At 43.3% G+C, this 19099-nt stretch overlaps 1 protein-coding gene across 1 annotated transcript in view; it reads right to left on the bottom strand.

Annotated features, from left to right (window-relative positions):
- The window catches only part of LOC106562791 (A disintegrin and metalloproteinase with thrombospondin motifs 7), a 158760-nt gene that overhangs the window by 11771 nt on the left and 127890 nt on the right, over positions 1 to 19099 (bottom strand). The window contains exon 23 of the mRNA XM_082957946.1: positions 15566 to 15728. Coding sequence (XP_082814072.1) covers positions 15566 to 15728 — 163 coding nt within the window. The remainder of the gene's footprint in view (positions 1 to 15565; positions 15729 to 19099) is intronic.

Raw genomic sequence — 19099 nt, forward strand, 5'->3', positions numbered from 1 at the left:
TCCACCACAGAGGGTTCAGTCAAGTCCACTACCCTCCTGTCTTAACCACCAGCTCCACCACAGAGGGTTCAGTCAAGTCCACTACCCTCCTGTCTTAACCAGCTCCACCACAGAGGGTTCAGTCAAGTCCACTACCCTCCTGTCTTAACCAGCTCCACCACAGAGGGTTCAGTCAAGTCCACTACCCTCCTGTCTTAACAACCAGCTCCACCACAGAGGGTTCAGTCAAGTCCACTACCCTCCTGTCTTAACCACCAGCTCCACCACAGAGGGTTCAGTCAAGTCCACTACCCTCCTGTCTTAACCACCAGCTCCACCACAGAGGGTTCAGTCAAGTCCACTACCCTCCTGTCTTAACAACCAGCTCCACCACAGAGGGTTCAGTCAAGTCCACTACCCTCCTGTCTTAACCACCAGCTCCACCACAGAGAAACCAATTTATCTCACAGTCCTCAGAAGCTTCTGTCAGTGCAACATCATTTCCCTATGCTGCCCCAGATCACAGAGTGCCCTAACATCACAGGGGTCAGAGGTCACAGCTGAAATGCTATCCCACACTGTTTCCTGTACCCCTCCCCCCCACCACCTCCCCTTCTTATGGTATGATCTACTCCCCCACTAACCGTCCAACCCCTCCCACATGGAACAACATGACAGTACACAGAGAGAGGGGGGAGAGAGGCACATCCTGTAGGCCTGCTTTATGTGGACTTCCTCTGGCTTTCCACTCTCAAACTGTACTGGAAGCAGCAGTATCCATGGACTATTATAGCACCGGGGGGAAATTTGAAGCAACTGGAGCCTCTTGTTCACGGACCTCGTACTCTCGTCCCACGCCACTGTACTGCACTGTTTGGAAAGAGGGTGCATTTCTTTGCATCCTCTTCACAGTGACTGAATATAACCCAGGGTACATTAGACATACTACTGGGGCATGACTCCGGGAGAGATGGGATGACCTCATTCACATTGGAAATGCAGGCCAGTAGACCAGGGAGAGGTTGGACCTGGCAAGAGGATCACAACGCACTGGTTTAAAGCTACATCAACAACAACTATGATGAAAAATACTCAACAACCTGCTTTTCCTGACTAAAACTATGACGATAACGAGACGAGACGCCCTGGAAAAAAAACAATAACTATTACAAATACATTTTAGTAGATGAAAATGTAACGAGACGAGAATTCCACATGAAACTAATGGACATTTAATTTGATATGAAATGTGCACATGATGGAAGTTACAGGAAGCCTAAATATTCATTATTTAATAGAAACAAACACACTGACTATGGTGACTAAAATGTCTGACTAAAGCTAGACTAAAACTAATAACTAAAACTAAGGAAGGATGAAATGAGTAAAATGTGATTAAAAAGGTATTTTAAGACTAAAACTAAGACTAAATCTAAAATAACTACCAAAATGAACAAGGACCATTACAAAAGGTTCAACCATGGCATACTGCATATAGTCTATGTAGAGGAACAGTGATATATGAATGACCACCTTCCAAACAACCCAATGACATATCAGACAAAGCATATTTAGGCAATAAATGTTTTGTCATATCCGTGGTATACGGTCTGATATACCACAGCTGTTAGCCAATCAGCATTCAGGACTAGAACCACCAAGTTTATAAGTACCTTTTTCCCTACCAAGTAACAACCAGAGTTGTGATCTATCAATTCCAACTTTAAATCTCAAACTTTCTACCAAACCGGTCTGTGTGTGCTCAGGGGAAAAGCACTTTGGAGAGGGAGCTGTGGGGTTTGGAACTACTAGCCGGCCTGTCGGTCTGTCTGGATTAATGAGTCTCTTTTTTATTTAACCAGGCAAGTCAGTTAAGAACAAATTCTTATTTACAATGACAGCCTACCGGGGAACAGTGGGTTTCAGGGGCAGAACAACCTTGTCAGCTCGGGGATTCGATCCAGCAACCTTTCGGTTACTGTCCCAATGCTCTAACCACTAGGCTGCCTGCCGCCCCATGCACACATCCAATAGTCCGGTGCTGGACAGAAACAGAAAGGCACAGAGATGAGGAATTGAGGAGTGTACAAACAGAGTTAACAATTAAATAGTACAAAGCATAATAGAGGGAAGCCTGAAGCATAAGGGAGGGAAGCCAGAAGCATAATGGAGGGAAGCCTAAAGCATTAGGGAGGGAAGCCTGAAGCATTAGGGAGGGAAGCCTGAAGCATTAGGGAGGGAAGCCTGAAGCATTAGGGAGGGAAGCCTGAAGCATTAGGGAGGGAAGCCTGAAGCATTAGGGAGGGAAGCCTGAAGCATAATGGAGGGAAGCCTGAAGCATAATGGAGGGAAGCCTGAAGCATAATGGAGGGAAGCCTGAATCATAATGAGGGAAGCCTGAAGCATGAGGGAAGCCTGAAGCATAATGGAGGGAAGCCTGAAGCATAATGAGGGAAGCCTGAAGCATAATGAGGGAAGCCTGAAGCATTAGGAAGAGAAGCCTGAAGCATAAAGCATAATGAGGAAAGCCTGAAGCATAATGAGGGAAGCCTGAAGCATTAGGAAGAGAAGCCTGAAGCATTAGGAAGGGAAGCCTGAAGCATAAAGCATAATGAGGAAAGCCTGAAGCATAATGAGGGAAGCCTGAAGCATTAGGAAGAGAAGCCTGAAGCATTAGGAAGGGAAGCCTGAAGCATAAAGCATAATGAGGAAAGCCTGAAGCATAATGAGGGAAGCCTGAAGCATTAGGAATGGAAGCCTGAAGCATAAAGCATAATGAGGAAAGCCTGAAGCATACACTGATTTCCCTGTTGCTGTAGACGAGAAATGTAACTGTTTATCACATGCTGGCTCATGCTTTACCTCTCTCTTCTTCACTATGTAGCACACACACACACACTTCCTGTTTGAAGCACGAGAGCGAAGTTTGACGGAAATGGCCTTTTAAATTGTATTTTATTTTGTTTTATTCTTAGCCCCTTATTGACTAGTCCTTCTGTCTGCTTATATGATTCACATGGTAGAGAGGGGGCAACATCAGAATGAATGACTTTCCACCAGAGAAGCTCCATTAATGTCCCCTACCACGTGTATCAGACAGGTGGACACGTGTGATAACACAGACCTGCTCAGTGCCAATCCAACCTGGTTTATACATGTTTTTCTATAAGCTTTTGTCTGTCTTATTAGCTTTTTCTCCTGGGTGTTCCAGGCAGAGAAACCACATGAATTCTCTATTATGAACTATTTCATCCAAGGTCCAGTAATAGAATGTGAAGAAGGCTTTGTGTGGACTGGTCCAATTTGAGGGAAGAAGCACTGATGGGGTCTTTCATCTGGCTCTATACAGGGCTAATGGAAGAACAAGGCACAGTGTATTCACTGCACCAGCAGCACTACCGTAGAAGACACCTGATGTTCACTCAAACCGTTATTGAGTCAGTGAGAGGCCATGTTGTGTGCATATGAACATACTGCCCTACTTTTATTCATGGTGTGGAGCACTTCAGTGGAGGACAGAGCTTTTACACGTTACATAAAACGGTCACCACACCAGTATTCTTTAGTATTCTTCAAATCAGGTTGCTATTGTTATTAGATGTGTTGTAGTGCTGCTTGTGTAGCATGAACAAACCATAATGAGATTCATGCGCCCACCAGGACCCCGCAGTCCGTCAGTACCAGTACCCCCCGGTCCATCAGTACCAGTACCTCCCAGTTAGTCATTGCCAGGACCCCCCAGTCCGTCAGTACCAGTATCTCCCAGTCAGTCAGTACCAGTACCCCCCAGTCCGTCAGTACCCCCCAGTCCATCAGTACCAGGACCCCCCAGTTAGTCAGTACCAGTAACACCCATTCAGTCAGTACCAGTACCCTCCAGACCGTCAGTACCAGTATCCCCCAGTCAGTCAGTAACAGTATCCCCAGTCAGTCAGTACCAGGACCCCCCAGTTAGTCAGTACCAGTATCCCCCAGTTAGTCAGTACCAGTATCCCCCAGTCAGTCAGTAACAGTATCCCCAGTCAGTCAGTATCAGGACCCCCCCAGTTAGTCAGTACCAGTATCCCCCAGTCACTCAGTACCAGTATCCCCCAGTCAGTCAGTAACAGTATCCCCAGTCAGTCAGTACCAGGACCCCCCCAGTTAGTCAGTACCAGTATCCCCCAGTCAGTCAGTACCAGTATACCCCAGTCAGTCAGTCAGTACCAGGACCCCCTAGTCCGTCAGTACCAGTATCCCCCAGTCAGTCAGTACCAGTATTCCCCCAGTCAGTCAGTACCAGGACCCCCCAGTCCGTCAGTACCAGGATCCCCAGTCCGTCAGTACCAGGGCCCCCAGTCAGTCAGTACCAGGACCCCCCCAGTCAGTCAGTACCAGGACTCCCCCAGTTAGTCAGTACCAGTATCCCCAGTCAGTCAGTACCAGGACCCCCCCAGTTAGTCAGTACCAGTATCCCCCAGTCAGTCAGTACCAGTATACCCCAGTCAGTCAGTCATTACCAGGACCCCCCAGTCCGTCAGTACCAGGATCCCCAGTCCGTCAGTACCAGGGCCCCCCAGTCAGTCAGTACCAGGACCCCCCCAGTCAATCAGTACCAGGACCCCCCCAGTCAGTCAGTACCAGGACCCCCCCAGTCAGTCAGTACCAGGACCCCCCCCAGTCAATCAGTACCAGGACCCCCCCAGTCAGTCAGTATCAGTACCCCCCAGTCCGCCAGTACCAGTTCTCCCAGTCCGTCAGTACCAGGACCCCCCAGTCCGTCAGTACCAGGACCCCCCAGTCAGTCAGTACCAGTACCCCCCAGTCAGTCAGTACCAGTACCCCCAGTCCGTCAGTACCAGTACCCCCAGTCCGTCAGTACCAGTACCTCCAGTCCGTCAGTACCAGTACCTCCCAGTCCGTCAGTACCAGTACCCCCAGTCCGTCTGAAGAATGGCATGCCAGGCAGTGACATCGACATAGTTTGGGAATTGTATGTTTCTGATTCTGACCCTGGACTGGTTCTCTCCCATAAGGCCTTGATGGCGTGACACACCTGAGACTTTGTAAAGCCCAGGTACACACACTTCCCTCTGGGGGGATAGCCATGACACTCACATGCATGAACACACAGAGACACACACTCGCATGCATGAACTCACAGAGACACACACTCGCATGAATGAACACATAGACACACACATGCATGAACACACATGAATGAACGTATGCACGCATGCTAGAGGTCTTCACGGGTCCAGTCCCTGGTTCAAATCCAAGCTGTATCACATCCGGATGTGATTGGGAGTCCCATAGGGCGGCGCACAATTGGCCCAGCATCGTCCGGGGTAGGCCATCATTGTAAATAAGAATTTGCTCTTAACTGACTTGCCTAGTTAAATAAATAACTTTTTACACACACAGAATCTCTATGACTGTAGCCTATTGCCGCTTTGATGACTTTGTATGAAATGTACCTACACTTGTACATACGCTTGGAGTCACTAAAACCTGTTTTTCAACCACTCCACAAATTTCTTGTTAACAAACTATAGTTTTGGCAAGTCGGTTAGGACATCTACTTTGTGCATGACACAAGTCATTTTTCCAACAATTGTTTACAGACAGATTATTTCACTTATAATTCACTGTATCACAATTCCAGTGGGTCAGAAGCTTACATACACTAAGTTGACTGTGACTTTAAACAGCTTGGAAAATTCCTGAAAATTATGTCATGGCTTTAGAAGCTTCTGATAGGCTAATTGACCCCATTTGAGTCAATTGGAGGTGTACCTGTGGATGTATTCCAAGGCCTACCTTCAAACCCAGTGCCTCTTTGCTTGACATCATAGGAAAATCAAAAGAAATCAGCCAAGACCTCAGAAAACAAATTGTAGACCTCCACAAGTTTGGTTCATCCCTGGGAGCAATTTCCAAACACCTGAAGGTACCATATTCGTCTGTACAAACAATAGTATGCAAGTATAAACACCATGGGACCACGCAGCCGCCATACCTTTCAGGAAGGAGACGCGTTCTGTCTCCTAGAGATGAACGTACTTTGGTGCGAAAAGTGCAAATCAATCCCAGAACAACAGCAAAGGACCTTGTGAAGATGCTGGAGGAAACAGGTATAAAAGTATCTATATCCACAGTAAACAAGTCCTATATCGACATAATGGGGCGGCAGGTAGCCTAGTGGTTATAACATTGGACTAGTAACCGAAAGGTTGCAAGATTAAATCTCTGAGCTGACAAGGTAAAAATCTGTCGTTCTACCCCTGAACAAGGCAGTTAACCCACTGTTCCTAGGCTGCCATTGAAAATAAGAATTTGTTCTTAACTGACTTGCCTAGTTAAATAAAGGTAATAAATAAATAAAAAATGACTTGAAAGGCCACTCAGCAAGGAAGAAGCCACTGCTCCAAAATCGTCATAAAAAAAGCCAGACTACTGTTTGGCCATAATGACAGTCGTTATGTTTGGAGGAAAAAGGGTAGGCTTGCAAGCCGAAGAACACCATCCCAACCGTGAAGCATGGGGGTGGCAGCATCACATTGTGGGGGTGCTTTGCTGCAGGAGGGACTGGTGCAGGAGGGACCTCACAAAATAGGTGGCATCATGAGGTAGGAAAATCATGTGGATATATTGAAGCAACATCCCAAGACATCAGTCAGGAAGTTAAAGCTTGGTCGCAAATGGGTCTTCGAAATGGACAATGACCCCAAGCATACTTCCAAAGTTGTGGCAAAATGGCTTAAGGACAACAAAGTCAAGGTATTGGAGTGGCCATCACAAAGCTATGACCTCAATCCTATAGAAAATTTGTGGGCAGAACTGAAAAAGTGTGTGCGAGAAAGGAGGCCTACAAATCCTGACTCGGTTACACCAGCTCTGTCAGGAGGAATGGGCCAAAATTCACCCAACTTATTGTGGGAGCTTGTGGAAGGCTACCCGAAAAGTTTGACCCAAGTTAAACAATTTAAAGGCAATGCTACCAAATACTAATTGAGTGTATGTAAAGTTCTGATTGGGAATGTGATGAAAGAAATAAAAGCTGAAATAAATCATTCTCTCTACTATTATTCTGACATTTCACATTCTTAAAATAAAGTGGTGATCCTAACTGACCTAAAACAGGGAATTTTTACTCTGATTAAATGTCAGGAATTGTGAAAAGCTGAGTTTAAATGTATTTGGCTAAGGTGTATGTAAACTTCCAACTTCAACTGAAACTCTTTGTGTTGAGGTTTGTTTAGTGTTTTCCAATTTTCACAGAAGTGGTTAGAATCTATGGATTCTTCAATTACATTGAGCTGATTTCTGATGTGCTGTTCCTTTTTTTTCTGTTTGAAATGTTTAGATTTGATAGGGAAGCTAAGAGGTCAAATATATGGTTCAGGTTTTCTACTACCAAGTTTACAACTTCACTATTACAGTGAAACATTTTGTCCAGGAAGTTGTCAAAAAGGGATTGAATTTGTTGCTGCCTAATAGTTTTTTGGTAGGTTTCCAATCTACTTTCCTTCCATCTATAGCATTTCTTAATATTATTTAGTTCCTTTGGCTTTGATGCCTCATGATTGAGTATTGCTCTGTTCAAGTAGACTGTAATTTTGCTGTGATGTGATAAGGGTGTCAGTGGACTGACTGAATGCTGAGAGGCTCTGGGTTGAGGTCAGTGATAAAGTAGTCTACAGGAGTCCCCTCGAAGCCTACCATTGACTATGTACATACCCAGCGAGTGACAGAGCTGCAGGAGTTGTGACCTGTTTTTGTTGGTTATGTTGTCGTAGTTGTGCCTAGGATGGCATATGGGGGAGGGAATGCTGTTACCTCCAGGTATGTGTTTGTCCCCCTGTGTGCTGAGGATGTCAGGTTCTTATCCAGTTCTGTCATTTAGGTCGCTACAGACTAGTACATGTCCCTGGGCCTGGAAATGATTGATTTCCCCCTCCAGGATGGAGATGCTGTCTTCATTAAAGTATGGGGATTCTAGTGGGGTGATATAGGTAGCACACAGGAGGACATTTTTCTCTGCTGAGATAATTTCCACCCAAATGTAAAATGTTCCTGTTTTGATTAATTTCATAGAGTGAGTTAGGTCCTCTTGCTCTCTCTCGCTCTCTCTCTAATAATGCAGAGGATTTCCCCAAGGTTGCTGTTGACGCATATCCCCCAGTAGTTCTTGGGGTCAAATTTATCTCCACTTTTGTGGATTGGGGTGATCAGTCCTTGGTCCCAAATATTGGGAAAGATTCCACAGCTGAGGATGATGTTAAAGTATAGCCAATTGGAATTTGTGGTCTGTACATTTTATAATTTCATTTAGGATATTATCAACCCCACAGGCCTTTTTGGGTTGGAGGGTTTTTATTTTGTCCTGTAGTTCATTCAATGTAATTGGAGAATCCAGTGGGTTCTGGTAGTCTTTAATAGTTGATAGTTCATTTGTATTTTATAATGTATATGTTTTTGCTGTTTGCTCTCAAGTCAGTTAAAATTACACATACCCGAGGCAATCATATCAGATCCAACCCAGACCCGTGACATTATTTAGAATTCTGGATCTGCCTGGGTCCCGGATCATGTCTTCGGGTACAGGTGACCTCTAACGCGCACACACACACTGTACACCCTCACCCCACTGGAAAAACTGAACTGCTGCAGTAAAAAACGTGAACCATAAAACACTATATTAAAGTATTCAGCACAACATAACAATGTGGTTTTGAATTGTTAGCTACAAAGTTTATGCTGCAAGCTTAATAAACAGTGATTTACAACCGCCCTCAACCAGTGTTATTTCCATGATGTCATCTGGACAAGGACAAGTCATATCAAGGTCAAATCCTCCAGGAGATGGACCACACAGAGACTTTAAAAATACAAAATGGCCACCATTCTCAACACGCATTATGACATGCCTCGGTGATTGGAAGAAACACCTCTCTGGGTAGTTGTGAATGTCAGCAGTTAAGACAGGATCCGCGCCACATCACCTCTGTCTCACATCTACCCCTCTCTGAGACGGGATTACAGAGATTATGCTTTCATGCCACAGATCATTATTTGGGGATAGAAGCATTTGAAATGCCACAGCAATATTGCGACAGGAAAACTTCTCCAGTCAACATCCTAAAGTCAGACAAACAGAAATAATAAAATATCTGCAAACACAAAAATAGAAGCTTTGTACTAGCCAACCAATTGTCTTCACAGGGCATGTGAGTACCAACCTCACAGACAGCACAAATGAGCAAAAAAAACTTAGCCTTAAGTGTTTTTTGAAAGGAAAACTTTTGCATGCCAAAATCTTATTGAAAAAAATCTGCAAAAGCAGGCCTTGTTGATTGATCACTAAAATAGAATTGTGCTGCAAGAGAGATGTGGACTGCTCAACGGAGCATACAAGTCCAAATACCACAGACACCGCAAATGAGCTAAAATAACGTCTCCGAATAATGTTACATTTATGTCAGAGTAATGGTTTTTTCTGGGTTGATAACAGAGTTACGCAAGGTCCCTATGTCACAATCAGCTGTGCGAGTCCTCAGCCAAAGAATAATGAGACATTCTTATGCAATTCAACTAACACACAGTGGGCCATTATCAACACCCATATAAATGGAATTACATGCACAGCCAAGAGCCAAGAGTTGTTGTGGACTTGGCCATGAGTCAGAACCTTCCTCTGTTTCAACAGAACTGGAGCTCCAGGCCCAAACCCATGTGGATCATGGACTTCAAGGCTTCCATTAAAGACAGAGGCATGACAGCCATCATGATAATTTCCCTTATTCACTCTCTGCTTTCACTTTTCAAACGCCAACCATTCCAAAACATTCTTGTGATCAAACATCATCCGCAAAAACAAAAAGGCTTTCATGGTGGCAAACTGTTGTCTGGTACTCCACAGGCTTTGTGAAATAGCAACAGACATTCCACACCGTTAGGGGAATGGTTAGAAGAGAAGTCTCTACAACGCTGATGCTGTTATCTTTCATAGCTTAGCAACCTCTTTCAGAAGCTTCAAATCAAAACATAGCAAGCAGGACGTAGACAACTATACGAAATATAGTGGATTATATAGTGGATTACCATAAGACCTGAACTGTGATGTTAATACAAAACATGTTCAAAATATAAGTCTGCATACTGTACTTCCTATGTAACGGCGTGGACCTGTTCTGAATACGTGTTGAAATCAAATAATTTGCAATAGCGACTAGAGCAACTCATTTTTTGGGGGGAGACTGGTAAACTGCAGTGCGTATTTTTTGCATAGAAGGGTCTGAACAATGTGCTCGACATGTGGGTTCAAATGTGGTTGACTCCTGGACTTCCCAGTCTGCTATATTCTTCCTTTTATATCCCTCCAAGGCAGACGGGAATGGTGCAATGTCTGGTATATTTAACAAGTAACAATGCATGTCTTTAAAAACGTTCCTACAGTAGTAGACAACATAAACCTCCCATTACCTGAGGTTGAACTGTCTATACAGCAGCCTATTCAACAGATGGCTCTGGGATTACACTTCTGTTAGCCTTAGGATACAAACAAGTCAATACCAGCCAAACTCACCAGCTGTAGCAATAAACCACCAGTCTGGTTGATGGATGGGTAAGAAGTCAGTCTGCCTTGCTCTCCTTTTCACTATCTCTCTTTGTGACACTTTATACAGCCAGGGTGTTCACTAAGTAAAAACTGATCATATAGCTTGGTCATTACATTCATACAATATTTTTAATAACCCCACAGCACATGCCCCCCTCACAATTTTTTGTTTTGTTTTGTGAACTAACACTCGCTCTGGATAAGAACATAAGCTAAATGACTAAAATGTAAATGTTTTTAGTTAGAAAATGCTAAGGATAGCGGTTGGTGACAGTGGCTACGTACACAAAACAAATGTGGGTTAATGTCTCTCTTTGTCCAGACTGCTTTTAGGGTAAGGAAACAAATAAGCCATTTTGTAATGAAATATGGATGAACTATCGCTTTAACTTAACACATCTGGTACTTGACCAGTTTTTAAAAGCAACAACTCATTTGTGTGGCAGTGGTTTACAAAATGGCCACCATTAACCACAGTCTTGGCACTGGACCTTCTCTGAGTGGATGGATTCTTCTCTCTCTCCCTACGTTACGAATCAAACTCAAAGGCAAGAGACAAAACCCAGACACTGATCTCGCACTCCTTTTTGTCTTGTGGTTTCTCCTTGATAATAAAATGCAGAAGTGATGACATTCCATATCAAGCAATCAAATCCTTTCAGGATAGGTTAAGGCCTGTGTTATTCCCACTAAGATTTAGTATCAAGGTTCTTCGCTAAATTACTGCACATAAATATTCTGAATCGCTACTGCACTGTCTCGTAAAATCAATTTCAACACGTATCAGTCTTCGAAGAGCCGTAGGGATTATAAACTGTAGTTGCACAGGGATGATGCCTGTAAAATATGTATTCTGGATGAGAAGCCCATCTCAAAAGATTTTCACCTCTACCGTCAATTTCAACAGTGACAGGCATTGGAAGATTGGTTTACACAGAACGGTAAAAGGTTAGACGAGGTAACAACTGTCAATCAGATGCAAGATGTTGTGATATCAAGGTATCATTTCAGGACTGCACCTGACATCAGCGGATAGCTCAGATATGTTTGAATCAAGAAGGGAATTATTATGTATTATTATCCTATTACCCACTGGGCAAACACTGGTTGAATAAACGTTTTCACGTCATTTAAAAAAATCAAATGTGTTGACGTTGAATCAACTTGGGAAAAGACTTGGATTTGTAAAAAGTCATCAATGTAAGAGACCTAAATCCAATAATGTGGTGACATTGTTCGGTTGTTTTCACGTTGAATTCATGGTAGTTGACAACTCAACCAACTGTAAATCAAATCTAGTTGTTGAACTGATTGATGTGTGTGCCCAGTGGGTATCTCCTAAAACAACTTTCCACGAGTGTAAATGTACCTCCTGTGAGCCCCAAACCGGTCTCAGAAAACACCATTTTAACACATAAAAACATGTCCTTAGAAGATAGTGTATGGGGAGATATTTCTGGGAGACCTAAAATGGAAACAGCACCCATCAGTTTAAATCTTGTTTTAGTTAGCTAACACTGCCAAGGCAATTTTCTATGGGTTTTTAAAATGACAGTTCAGTTAGTCCGTTTCAAGGGTGACCAAGGTAATTATGCACCGCAAGACAAAGGTCCCTGTGTGATTGGAGTGAGATGGACGTGACTGGAAGGGTAGAAATAAGGCTAACGTTCATTTAGAAAGTCAAACGAGTCAATGATAATCTCAGTCTTTAAAGTTGTAATATGTGTTACCAAAGGATAGAGGGAGAGATAAGCTGGGCCAATAATGAATGCCACTTTATGTGGAGCTCTAGACCAGCAGTTGTCAACCGGTGTCACGGCACACTGGTGTGCCTTGAGGAACTCTCAGGTGTGCCGCGAAACCTTTCCTAATCTTCATTATTTCTTGGAACACTCACTTCTAAACGTGACCTGTGGAATGTAGGGGGAATTTTGTACTTGGGAGCACCAGAGCCTCTTAGATAATTCATTGAATGGCACATGGATACATCTGTATGGTTGTTTCAAGTCCAGTGCGCTCAGGCTGTGGTTACATTTATTATCATATCTCCTAGCCTGTGAGATCCATTAGCACAGTGATTAGGTTTAGTTGTAGCACAGCCTCTGCCATAGAAACAAACAACAAACAGAACATGGCTTTGGGTCTGTTTGCAGCTTTACAATGCAGAAAAACACTCGTCTGTAGCCCAAACGGTTTAAAACTAAATATATATTTTACCAGATCTAAAAAAATATATTTCTAGCAGGGATTTGCGGGACGCTCTTAAAGGGGTACACACAAATGAATCATGACTAAGGAACTATGAAAATAGTTAAAATAAACCCTATTTAATCTATAAAAAATGTTTGTCACAGAAAATAGATGATTTTCAATATGGATCAGATGAGATGGAGGTCATTACCACAAAATAAATTAATAGGGACATTTTAGGTGTGCCAGAAAATTCAGCGCTTGGAAAATTCAAAAAAGGTTGGGAACCACTGCTCTAGACACATCTGTTGCAGAGGTGGTTCGGTGAACTCTAAATGCGTGATTAGTTAGACTTGTGTTAGCTTTCCAAGCTAATGCAGTCTTGTAGTGTACAAAACTTGGGTCAGCCCTAAAAACTGATTGACTATTAATTAACATTTGGCCATTTTATTTCACTGTATGTTTAAAATCTATATAATTTATTTCACTGTATGTTTAAAATCTATATAATAACATATTTCATGTTGCATTAGCATGATACATACTAAAGGCCAATCTTTAGCACAGTTAGATTCTCTCTTTGCTTTACACACGACAGAGAAGAGCCAGCCACCTTTCTCACAAGGATCAGATTCTCCACTGTGTAATCTTGTTTGCGTGGTGTTTGGTGGGGAGCAGGTGGCACCCTTCAATTAGGGTGCGAGAAAGCCAGTGACCCATGGGAGAGAGGCTGAAGTGGAAGGAGGAACAGGAGGGTCAGAGAACTGTTGAAGTGTCCAATCCCTGCTGGAGGCTGTTTATGGCATTCAGACTGACCCTCCACTAAACCCCAGGGATTCACACATGAACACACACGTTGGCATGAACATGTACACACACAAGTCAACCAAGTTATCACACCTTCCTCTGACTTGGATTCCAGGTACTGTATAAGGTAGTGTAACATGCTTCTTGTGATAGCATGGCTACAGTATGTTACTTGGGGAGGTCTCTCTCTCTCTCTCTAAAATCAATAATTGATATTGTCAGATAAACTGCTACAAGCTGTAAGGACGAGAATAACATAAACAATACAGAAACCACAGTGGCTCGACATTAGAGGTGTATATCACAAAACAGGATCGATAAACGAGTCCTGCGTGGCGCAGTTGGTAGAGCATGGCAATTGCAACTCCAGGGTTGTGGGTTTGATTCCCAAGGGGGACCAGTACTAAAATGTATGGACTAACTTCTGTAAGATGCTCTGGATAAGAGAATCTGCTAAATGACTGAAATGTCAAATGTAGTTAGCCATCCAACTTCTTGACGTTATTGTTGAATCAGTCTTTCTCAACTAACTAGGAAACATTGAGTTTGCTTGTTATATCAGACATGGCTGTTGAGTCAGTCTTTCTCAACTAACTAGGACACATTTAGTTTACTGGCATGCCTCACAAGCTAGCACACAATATTGCATTTCACCACCTTATGAGTTTACAACCAACATTTAACTGCCAAAATAAAGGAAACACTTGAGTAAATGAGGCATACAAAGTATATTGAAAGCAGGTGCTTCCACACAGGTGTGGTTCCTGAGTTAATTAAGAAATTAACATCCCATCATGCTTAGGGTCATGCATAAAAATACCCAGTTGCCCATTATTTTGTCTACCATGGCTAGAAGAAGAGATCTCAGTGACTTTGAAAGAGGGGTCTCAAAGGAACGTGTGTGAGTGTGTGTGTGTGTGTGTGTGTGTGTGTGTGTGTGTGTGTGTGTGTGTGTGTGTGTGTGTGTGCGTGCGTGCGTGCGTGCGTGCGTGCGTGCGTGTATCTCAGTCACCAGATCTCAACCCAATTGAACACTAATGGGAGATTCTGGACCGGTGCCCGAGACAGTGTTTTCCACCACCATCAACAAAACACCAAATGAATTTATTGTGGAAGAATGGTGTAGCAGCCCTCCAATAGAGTTCCAGACACTTCTAGAATCTATGCCAAGGTGCATTGAAGCTGTTCTGGCGGCCCAACGCCCTATTAAGACACTTTATGTTGGTATTTCCTTTATTCTGGCAGTTACCTGTATATTCCAAATCTAATACTAAGTGATTGTTAAGAAAATGTTTTATGAAATGTATGGCCGTGAAATAACTCTGACATAAGAGTTCTCCTACACAGAGCATGAAAAGGTCAGTTATGAGTATGGAAGTGGTGACAGCCACAGCCTTGAACACTGACAAAGACCAAGGAAAGTCTTAGTGTTCTTGCAAAACTAGTTCTTTGTATTACACAAATCTACAAGACGGCACAGAAAAATTTGGCCATGAAAGGAGAGTGGTGATGTTCTTCTCATGATTTATTGGCTTACTGTACCGACATCTTTGGTACCGGACTCTGTAACTTGGTAATGGAGTCTGTAACTTGGTAATGGAGTCTGTAACTTGGTAATGGAGTCTGTAACTTGGTCTGTTTGTCTGTTTGATTCTCTCTCTCCGTCTGTCTATCTCTCTCTCTCTGCCCGATTGCCTTCCGGCGTGACTGCCTACGTGCCTGTCTATCCATCTAACCCATCCATTCAGCTAAAACCAGAGGAAGTGTAGAATTTTCTGGGAAATGAAAATTTGAGTTGGTGGAGCACAGTGTTTAATACCTCAGGACTGTGGGTTCCATTCCCAAGGCCACCCATAGGGACCCCCATGACCTACACGTCAAATGTATGCACGCATGACAATAAGTCGCATTGGATGAAAGCATCTGCTAAATGGTGTATATTATCATATAGATTATTTAAGACAGAAAGCTGTTGTGTGGTTTACTCACCAGCGGGGCTGCTGTCACACTCATTCAGGTTACACTTCTGGCTGTTTTCTGGCCAGGGCTCAGGGTCACACTGGGCATGCTCCTCCTCCTCCCCAGGCTCCGTCTTGGTGTTCAAACATTTCACCAGCCTCCGCTGCACGCCACCACCACAGGATGCAGAGCACTGGGGATGGGACACACAAACTGATATACCGAGGGCTGTTTGGACACAGTGATAGACAAGCTGTAGGCTGCATCACGTTAATTAAGTCATAAGCACACAGGCATGCAACCTCACACACACACACACACACACACACACACACACACACACACACACACACACACACACACACACACACACACACACACACACACACACACACACACACACAAGACATAGAACAGAAACTAAACACTAACACATTAGATCACTGCTTCTGTACTATACTGTAGAGACAGGCAAACTTAAAGAAACACCACATCTTCAAGACAGGACAAGTAACATGAAGAATAGCTTAATGTGGCTAGGCCTGTTACGGCGACCGTGTCACCGCCACACCAGCAGTCACGAGCCATGAAGGTAGTCAAATTCCACGTGACCATTTAGTCACGGTAATTAGGCTTCTCCAAGCTCTGTTGCTGATGCTGGTCATTAGAGGCCTACCAAACTTGCTAACTGCCTGGTACTCAGCACTCTATTGTCCCTCTAATCACTCTGACATCAATGCAAATGTGATCGAAAATCTAATCAAACACTTCATGAGAGCCCATGAGCTCATGTTGCTCAACATTTCTATAGGCTATGCAATTGTGTGAGAAAACAGAGTGATGGCCTCTATTAAAAAAAGCAGGATCCCATCAGCTTTCTATAGGCTAGGCCTACTAAATGTATTTCTCAACTTTCCTCATATTAAGCACATTGCTTCTCTTTACAACAGGTGTATAGCCTACCTGGCTGGCATGAAAATGAACCGCTGGAAAAGCATCTTCCATTTGCTATTTAAGTGCATAGATGACATCGAGACAGGTGCATGATAATGGTTAATTCTAAATCAAAACAAAATGTCACACATATATTATTTAGCATATGTAATGACAAGATTAAATACAAAATAGTCTGATGGGTGACAACATTAGCCGATCACTTGTAATTTATATTATAATTACTTGTGAATGATGCCCATCTTTTTTTGCGACTTTTCATATCATAGTGACACACCTCATGTAGCCTAGCCCATAGGCCTATATGTTTTGATAAGGTTTGTATCCCAACTAAAGTGTAAAAATAACTTCTTAAAATTAAGCACATTAAATCACCTTCATAGTGGGTGTAGAGCCTAACTAGCATACATACGCAAAGCGGGAGTTTCGAGTTTGGAGAAAGATAATTGTCACCATAAAAATGCACCTTTTTAACTTCTTCGGGGTAGGGGGCAGTATTCGGAAGTTTAGATGACTAAGGTGCCCAAAGTAAACTGCCTGCTACTCAGGCCCAGAAGCTAGGATATGCATTTTATTAGTAGATTTGGATAGAAAACACTCTGAAGTTTCTAAAACTGTTTGAATGATGTCTGTGAGTATAACAGAACTCATATGGCAGGCGAAAACCTGAGAGAAATCCAACCAGGAAGTGGGAAATCTGAGGTTTGTAGTTTTTCAAGTGATTGCCTATCCAATATCCAGTGTAAATGGGGTCAGATTGCACTTCATAAGGCTTCCACTAGATGTCAACAGTCTTTAGGAAGTTGTTTCAGGCTTCTATTGTGAAAGGGGAGAGAATAAGACCACTCACAGTAAGTGGCTCAGCTGAAAGCCTTTAGTTGTTTATCGCGCGCGGCCGTGAGCGCGAGCTCCATTCCCTTTCCTTTCTAATGACAACCGAATCGTCCGGTTGGAATATTATTGAAGATTTATGATAAGAACATCCTAAAGATTGATTATATACATCGTTTGACATGTTTCTACGAACTTTAATGGAATTTCTTTTGACTTTTCGTCTGGACATAGTGCCTGCGTTTTGTGCATTTGGATTAGTGAACTAATCGCGCGAACAAAAAGGAGGTATTTGGACATAAAGATGGACTTTATCGAACAAAACAACATTTATTGTGGAACTGGGATTCCTGGGAGTTCATTCCGATGAAGATCATCAAAGGTACAGATAGGGAAAAAAGTCTTTGATCCCCTGCTGATTTTGTACGTTTGCCCACTGACAAAGAAATGATCAGTCTATAATTTTAATGGTAGGTTTATTTGAACAGTGAGAGACAGAATAACAACAAAAAAATCCAGAAAAACGCATGTCAAAAATGTTATAAAATGATTTGCATTTTAATGAGGGAAAGTATTTGACCCCTCTGCAAAACATGACTTAGTACTTGGTGGCAAAACCCTTGTTGGCAATCACAGAGGTCAAACGTTTCTTGTAGTTGGCCACCAGGTTTGCAGACATCTCAGGAGGGATTTTGTCCCACTCCTCTTTGCAGATCTTATCCAAGTCATTAAGGTTTCGAGGCTGACGTTTGACAACTCAAACCTTCAGCTCCCTCCACAGATTTTCTATGGGATTAAGGTCTGGAGACTGGCTAGGCCACTCCAGGACCTTAATGTGCTTCTTCTTGAGCCACTCCCTTGTTGCCTTGGCCGTGTGTTTTGGGTCATTGTCATGCTGGAATACCCATCCACGACCCATTTTCAATGCCCTGGCTGAGGGAAGGAGGTTCTCACTCAAGATTTGACGGTACATGGCCCCGTCCATCATCCCTTTGATGCGGTGAAGTTGTCCTGTCCCCTCAGCAGAAAAACACCCCGAAAGCATAATGTTTCCATCTCCATGTTTGACGGTGGGGATGGTGTTCTTGGGGTCATAGGCAGCATTCTTCCTCCTCCAAACACGGCGAGTTGAGTTGATGCCAAAGAGCTAAATTTTGGTCTCATCTGACCACAACACTTTCACCCAGTTGTCCTCTGAATCATTCAGATGTTCATTGGCAAACTTCAGACGGGCATGTATATGTGCTTTCTTGAGCAGGGGGACCTTGCGGGCGCTGCAGGATTTCAGTCCTTCACAGTGTAGTGTGTTACCAATTGTTTTCTTGGTGACTATGGTCCCAGCTCCCTTGAGATCATTGACAAGATTTTAGTAATTTTTGTAGTTTTTCATTTTTGTAGATCTTCCCGTGTAGTTCTGGGCTGATTCCTCACCGTTCTCATGATCATTGCAACTCCACGAGGTGAGATCTTGCACGGAGCCCCAGGCCGAGAGAGATTGACAGTTCTTTTGTGTTTCTTCCATTTGCGAATAATCGCACCAACTGTTGTCAACTTCTCACCAAGCTGCTTGGTGATGGTCTTGTAGCCCATTCCAGCCTTGTGTAGCTCTACAATCTTGTCGCTGACAGCTTTGGAGAGCTCTTTGGTCTTGGCCATGGTGGAGAGTTTGGAATCTGATTGATTGATTGCTTCTGTGGACAGGTGTCTTTTATACAGGTAACAAACTGAGATTAGGAGCACTCCCTTTAAGAGTGTGCTCTAATCTCAGCTCGTTACCTG

This window comes from Salmo salar, chromosome 11 (assembly GCF_965601325.2).
Source record: "Salmo salar chromosome 11, fSalSal1, whole genome shotgun sequence".
NCBI classification, from domain to species: Eukaryota; Metazoa; Chordata; class Actinopteri; order Salmoniformes; family Salmonidae; genus Salmo; species Salmo salar.